Here is a 7438-nt window from a genome sequence, read left to right as displayed (position 1 = left end):
AGGTATCGATGAACACACAGCTGGCAAATGTAGAGTAAGATGAAGCCCAGTTTGATGTCCATTCAACAGCTCTTATTTGCCACTCTATCTAACTGTCAGGATAATTGATCTTCATGGTTTGGGGTAGGCTCTGGTATCCAGTTAGAAATAAACCTCCAGTAATAGTTTCACAGATAAAGAAGCAAGCACCCACTGTGTTTCAAACATTTTTTCATTCCATTTTAACCTCATATACTGCCCAAGTTCTGACTTTTCACTTGGTTTTTCAACCCAGGGATACATACTCAATAAAATATTAATACTTGTTAATAAATAATTAGTATATAATTAATAATTAATAAAATATTAATCATTGTTCAAGAATAGGTCAAACCATTCTCCTAGTAATAAAACAGGCATCCAAGACCATGTTAATAAAATGGGCAATGCTGATCCACAGTGTCCAATCCTATTTTGCCTTAAAACTGGAGTGGGTGTCATTGAAATGTAAATCCTATAATATATATAAATCCTCCCTACTCTGCTACCTTCTCCACTCCCATTTACTCCACATCATCAGTCATACTCATTATCTGTGGCTAAAATCAATGCTTTAACATTTATTCTACTAGGATCCAGAAGTATCATTGACTTGGAGAACCAAAATCAGATTTTGAAACCATCCCTAAGCAGAGACCTCCCAATAAACCAACTCTACTTTTTAGGGTTTTCATAGGGGCACTAGACCATAGTAACTGGATTACATGCAGATGCTGTGAAAGAGGCATGGTCTTTTTTTTTTTTTTATTAAAAAAATATTTTATTTGGGGTACCTGGGTGGTTCAGTGGGTTAAGCCTCTGCCTTTGGCTCAGGTCATGATCTCAGGGTCCTGGGATCAAGACCTGCATTGGGCTCTCTGCTCAGCAGGGATCCTGCTTCCCCTTCCTCCTCTGCCTGCCTCTTTGCCTGCTTGGGATCTGTCAAATAGATAAACAAAATCTTTAAAAAAAATTATTTATTTGTTTGTGTGTGTGTGAGAGAGAAAGAGAGCGCACAAGCAGGGGGAGTGGCAGGCAGAGGGAGAAGGGGTCTTTTGCTGAGCAAGGAGCCTGATGCAGGACTCCTTCTTAGGATGCTGGGATTATAAACCAAGCTGAAGGTGGACACTTAACCAACTGAACCTCTCAGGCATCCTGCGGCACGTTGTTAATGAACCTAGGTATTTCTTCTTCTTCTTCTTTTTTTTAAGATTATTTATTTATTTAGGAAGCGGGAGGAGGGGCAGAGGGAGAGAGAATTTCAGGCAGACTCCACACTGAATGTGGAGCCTTTGCAGGACATGATCTCAGGAGGCTGAGATCATGACCTGAGTACAAATTGAGAGTCAAACACTTAACCAACTGGGCCACCCAGGTGCAAACTTAGATATTTCTGATTGCTTACAGAACTTATCACATCCACTAAACATTTACACATTTCATCGTGAAAGAATCACATTTATTCCCTAGTCCCTGCAAAGAACTGGCTTAGACACCAAAACTTCATCTCAGACTCATCCAATAGTTTATTGTGTTCAAAAAATCACAATCACAATTTGAAGAAACCCAAGCAATAAGTGTAGAAGGGATGTCTGTGTTGAACATTTATAAGGTTCCATAGCAGAGAAAAATCCAATGAGGTCTATTCCAGACACACTGCATGGTGATATAAAAACGGAGGAAAACAGTCCCAAGGAGGGACAACAAACAAGGAATGACTAAATAACAGAATCTGGACAGATCAGGAGGACATTATTATTTTTAGACTATTGAAAGGTCTGAAAAATGTGGAAGAATGGTTATCTTCAGAGAGGTGAATGGTTGGAGTACTGCCAGGTTTATAAAGTTTTTGAAGCACAAATTTCTTCACTGATTTCTTTAGGAAACTCCATTGCCTGTAGTAGGACACACATAGTTATTAAAGAGTTAAGATGAATATTTTACTCTTTTTCAGATTCCTTCCCCCTCTTCCTTTGCCCTTTGACTTTGGAAATGTCTCTGAATATTCATCTGACCTCTGCCTAGTGAATACAACCTTTCCAACATGAACTGCATCCCCTTCTTTCTAAGTGAGCATGAATGAGCAGACCATGGCTTACCTTCTCTTAGAAGTTTCAATACCAAGTTTCAGATTACAGAACCAGAAATAAGCATTTGCCTTCAAGGAATTTTTGTCTGATGCAGTTAATTTATTCTAACCCCCAAAAAGCCAAACTCTGGAAATATTTCTGAACTGAGGTACTGTTTCAGAAAATATGTACCAGAAAGTGCCAAGCCTTTCCTAGATCATTGATTCAGTAGTGGTATGTGAAACAATGGTCTTAGATGGTGGAGATAATTTCCAAGACTGAAGTTGTGGTGTAGGAACACCCTTATGGGAATGAATGTGGGACCTTGAAGCTTTGGGATACCAGATGATGCTAATGTCTGATTCAGTCCTAGCAAAGATAAATCAAGAGTCACGACCTTCCTATCACTTTCCTTTAAAGATATCACATATCCTTCTTCCCACTCTGTTTCCTTCCTTTGGGTAATTCCATCCATGTTTTCCTCTGACCACATCAAACCGACCTGTAGTGCTTCACAGAGGCCCTCGGCATTCACCAGCATTGGTCTTGTGCAAGCCCTTGATGATGAAGATGGTCCCGACAATGATACCCACCAAACCCACAACCAGGCTCAGGGCACACACCACATTCTCAGGTGTCTCTGGGAGAGGGGTTGGTGGTTCAAACTCTGGGGAAAAATAATACAGACCATAGTATGGAAGTAATGACTGTGGTATGGAGTAGCACTTAGAACCAAATGTAGAGTACGTAGTCAAAAGAATAGTCATTCATCAATTAAATAAGAGGAAGATAGAATGATGTCTTAAGGGAACACAGATTAAAAAGCAGGAAGAGCTGAATAATGGGAGAAGACAAGGAATAGAAGTTATAGCAATTGTTATGGACAAGTTAGGGGACTCTGGGTCCTAAAGCATCAGACCCATGCGTCACAGGAGGAAATCATAAAAGAAAGGAGAACGAAGAATGGTCCATACCCCAGTGTTTGAGAAGAGGCTCCTCCAAACCCCAGTGCTCCACCTTGCAGTCATAGACATCGTTGGCTGAGGGCAGGAAGGGGAGATAGTGGAACTTGCGGAAAAGGTGGTCTTCCCTGGGCAGGAAGACTGTCTCAGACACTCCTGTGGTGACAGGGTTTCCATTTCGAAGCCACGTGACATTGATCACTGGTGGGGAGAACTTGTCGATGAAGCAGATGAGGGTGTTGGGCTCTCCCAGTTCCACAGGGGTGTTTGAGAGCACAGTCACCTCTGGAGGTACTGGGGACAGAGGACAACAATTAGCCTTCCCTGCTTAGGTTAGCCCCTCTCCCTCCCACTGAAGCAGAAAAAGCAGTGGAAACTCTGCCTTGAGAATCTGTGCCATCCATGGTCTCAGAGACCTATCTCTGATGCTCTCTCACATGAACTGGAACCAGTGTTATGGTATAAGAGATAGAAGGATATTTTAGGTACTGGAGATCATTTCATTCCTGGTTCCTCCGGCATCGATTAGGGGCAATGACTCTGTGAGTGACTGTTGGTGGCAGGGACAAGATGTGAGCCCATCAGGAAAGGAACAAATTCATGTAAAGTTCTTGAGTCTGTGACATGACAAGTAGACACTTGCTTATGGAGAGGCTGGGCCCCTGGGAGAAGTCAGTTATAATAACGTAACACAACCAGCTGAAGCATCTATTTCAAAGTTAGGATTCCCTAGTCTAGGAGTGCAGTAGGTACCGTTGGTGTTTGCAGTGTGGTTGGAGCACTTTATCATGATGTCTAGGTTAGCTTTGTCCACAGCTATGTTAGCCAAGGCACCCTGTGCCTCAAAGCTGGCAAGCGTCCAAATCTTCCAGCTGCCACACTGTCTCCTTCTTTTCCATATCCACGTGGAAAATCTCATCACCATCGAAGTCAAACATAAACTCGCCTGATTGGTCAGGGGTCAGATAGAACTCAGCCTGGATGATCACATGGTCCTCTGAAAAGGCAGGAAAGAGAGTTAGGATGGGAACCAGGAGGGGGCGAGGAAGAAGAAGCCAGGATGTGAGACAAATATGTGGGTGCGTGTGGGGGAGCTGTGCATGGAGCAGATCTGTATGGAGTGAAAGTGTGATGGAGAGCAGGGAGGAGTGGGAAGATGAGGCTCAGGCGCAGGACATCCATGCTGAACAGAGCTAGGAGGGGAGAATGAAAGGGACAGAGTTAGAGAGGGTGGACTGAAGGAAAAGGGGCCTGAAAATCCCAGTCTTTTGAAGCTGTTGTTAGGTTCCATGTTACTAGCTGAGAAATGATTCCCTATGGAAATCCAGCAACAGCTCCTAAAAGAGAATTCCTCACTCACAGCATTTTCCCAGGTATTAAATATACTTTTGCCTTAATTTCAGAGGCTCTTTCAGGGTATTGAAGCTCTAAGAAGTGGGAAAAACTGTTTCAACTGTGGGTCTGGCGTTTGGAATCAAATGAAATCTTAAATTCTCTTCTTTTCTCAGTGGAGATAAAAAGGACATACAAGATTGTATTAATTTTACAAACATAATAGAATATTTGCCATGTATACTTAAGTATATAATGCAATTGGTATCAGCATACCTGGCCTTCCCTTTCCTGGTGTAGAATGTTGCTTTGGGGGGACTTTCCTTTCTTGTGATCCTCAATATGTTTGTGCTCAAAATATGCTGACAGGATTCACATGCCAAAAAGCAACTACCATGTATTCAGCTAAGAAAGGAGCAGAGAATATTGTACTTTTTGTCATTTAATCCCCAAAAAAGATTTTACATTTTTGAGTACACTAATTTTCCACAAAGAGAAATTGAAACCCAGTGGGTAGCTTGATAATGCTTTCAGAAAATATTTCCACCTCAAATTTGGCTTATTCAAAGTCAATTGTATCAATGAAATCATTTCTCACTCTTCTAAACTAAACATGACTGACTTCAGTTTGTAATGGCAGAACTCCTCCAGACTACAGTTTATTATACTTTCAGATTATAGGCACACAATACCTGTCACGCTTTTCTTTTCTTTCAATTCCAAAGATTGTTTTGCAAATGTCTACAGTTCAGCTCTCCAGTGCTCTCAGAACTTACATCCCTAGCTTTGCTTCTCTCAGCACTTACCTTTGATAACCCAGGATTCCTGAGGACCCATCAGGAAAGCCATGATAAAGAATCCTGACACCAGCCATTTTGGGGGGGGGTTGTGATGGGGGTCAGTAGAGCATAAGACTGGGGTAGAACTCACAAAACTAGAAGAAAAAGAATAGAATCTGATGTTAGAATTCAAATCAGTTGAGCTCCAGCCAATCAGCAAGAACTTTTGAGATGATACATCTGTTACTAAGGAAAGTGTTCTTATAAATGGTTCAGGAACAGAACTACTTCAGTCTTTAGATAAAGAAGTTAAGTTCTTAAACAATCAAATAAACAAGTAATCAAATAAAAACACAGAAAATCATGTTCTTGAGGGGGTTGGGAAGTCACTCACCAACTCTTCCATTCCAGCCCAAGTTCTAGATAGACATGTACTTGAAACTTAATAGTGAGAATAGAATGATAGAATCATTCTAAAGTGAGAGCTAATGACAGGTCATTCCTCTGTGCTATGACAGCTGTGGACTTGAAGTAAGGAATAATAAATCACCTAAAGAGAAGATAAATTGTCCTGCTATGGAGAATGCCTGATTCTTGGCAGCAGTGGATGACAGAGTTTCATGTCAGAAGCTTCTTATTGCTCTAGGTTTGTCCTCCAGTATCCTAGACTCCCAGATGGCCAACTCGACCCAAGAGTTGGGCGTTCCTGGCACTGTGCTATATGAGAGAACATCAGAGGAGAAATTCTGAGTGTCAACACTCCCAAAGCTGGAGAAAGATGGTAGATACACCATAGGTAATAGTTATTGGAAAGAGTGGACTGTAATCCTTACCATCTTAAGTATTACCAGAGATTGGAGGAGATTGCTGGGGACATATCTCATGTGAGAACTCAGATCGATGAATAGGGTGGACTACATTGGGCAGAGCTCACTTTACTGGGAAGGCTAGAGATAATAACCTACGTGAGGGCTTTATCATAACTTTCCTCCTGTCATAACATTATGAAAGCTCTCCTCATGTCATAAATGATCAAAGTTCTGAACCTAAGAATTCATTTGGTGTTCATTATTGAGAAACTCAACATTAAGCTACTCTGACCTTCATGTTTCTGAAGGAACAATGCAGGAAAAAGGAAAATTAAAGCACACATAGAAAGCACTGGAATCCGAATAATTCCAATACAGAGAGACCTGGCGTCGGGCAGCTGTTCAATGGTGAGTTCACTGTCTAATATCAGTCATGACACATATGCTCAGGGTGGGTTTCTACACTGTTTTTCTGAGATTTTATCCTGCCCCACAGCTGCCCTCACAAATCATGAGGGGGAAAAAATCTTACACATTATTGACTGATCACCTCCAGGGGCTTTGAAAATTCTCTGACGCTGACTTCTAGGTCACTTGGAAGAGACCCACAACATGATTTTGGGCTAAGATTGTTAAAGAATACACTTCTTGGAGGCAAAGGAATGGGCTCTACAATATCAGTCTCTGCTGAGAATCTGGTCCTATGATTTAGGCTTGTTGCTCTCATAAGGCGCTCTCAGTAAATATATGGTAAACTTAGAGGCCTTTTATAGAAAAACTTTTCATATGTTGTAATAGCATATTCAACCCAAGGTGTTGTTCAGCAACTTATGATATGGCTTATTTTTAAAGCAGTTATTGGTTCTCTTCAAAATTACTACATTTGGGAAAACAGAAAGTACTTTCATTTCTCTTCCCCTGTGACAGGAAAAAAGTTCCTATCCAGACACTACTCATGGTCCCCTGTCCCTATACTCTAGCTTCCTATGTCGGAGGGGATTTCTGAGGGCACCTGAGTGATGTCACCTTCTCGGTGACATCAAATGGAGAGGAGCCACTGTACTAGTCAGAGTTCAATCTGAAAATAGAAGATCCTGTAAGACACTCTACATAGAATTGTTTGTTATAATTTGCCTGCATTTGGGGGAATTATACCTTTAAATTGTTAGGAAGCCTGGAGGAGCACAGGTCAATGCAGACCCCTATCTCCAAGAGGTCAGGAGTCTGTGGGAAGACACTGCCAACATCCCGTCTCCTCCAGAGCCCCAGAGAAGGGACTGTGTTGGCAACACAAGGCTGCTGCCAAGTCTCCTGTTGTGACGCCCTTGTGTCCACTGCAGGAGATGGCTTCAGCCTACCTGCCCCCTCCCAAATCTCACAATACTAACTTTCACTGGCAGTGGGTAAGCCACGTCCCCATCCTGGGGCAAGGAGAGCCTGGGAACTGTAATAATCTTACTTCTATTCCC

The 7438-nt window shown here is 41.9% G+C and overlaps 1 protein-coding gene across 1 annotated transcript; it reads right to left on the bottom strand.

Annotated features, from left to right (window-relative positions):
• Positions 1-1520: 1520 nt before the first annotated feature.
• Positions 1521-5272, bottom strand: LOC111152358 (HLA class II histocompatibility antigen, DR alpha chain-like). Its single transcript, XM_022510872.1, is given in 6 exon segments — positions 1521-1913; positions 2590-2754; positions 3062-3343; positions 3803-3906; positions 3908-4046; positions 5188-5272. Coding segments are annotated over 5 exon segments (723 nt in total). The 5' UTR covers positions 5231-5272; the 3' UTR covers positions 1521-1913; positions 2590-2599.
• Between the last annotated feature and the right edge of the window lie 2166 nt (positions 5273-7438).

The sequence above is a fragment of the Enhydra lutris genome, unplaced genomic scaffold (genome assembly GCF_002288905.1).
Source record: "Enhydra lutris kenyoni isolate GAN:26980312 unplaced genomic scaffold, ASM228890v2 scaffoldscaffold28, whole genome shotgun sequence".
In the NCBI taxonomy this organism is placed as follows: domain Eukaryota; kingdom Metazoa; phylum Chordata; class Mammalia; order Carnivora; family Mustelidae; genus Enhydra; species Enhydra lutris.
This window is presented reverse-complemented; position numbering and strand designations above follow the sequence as displayed.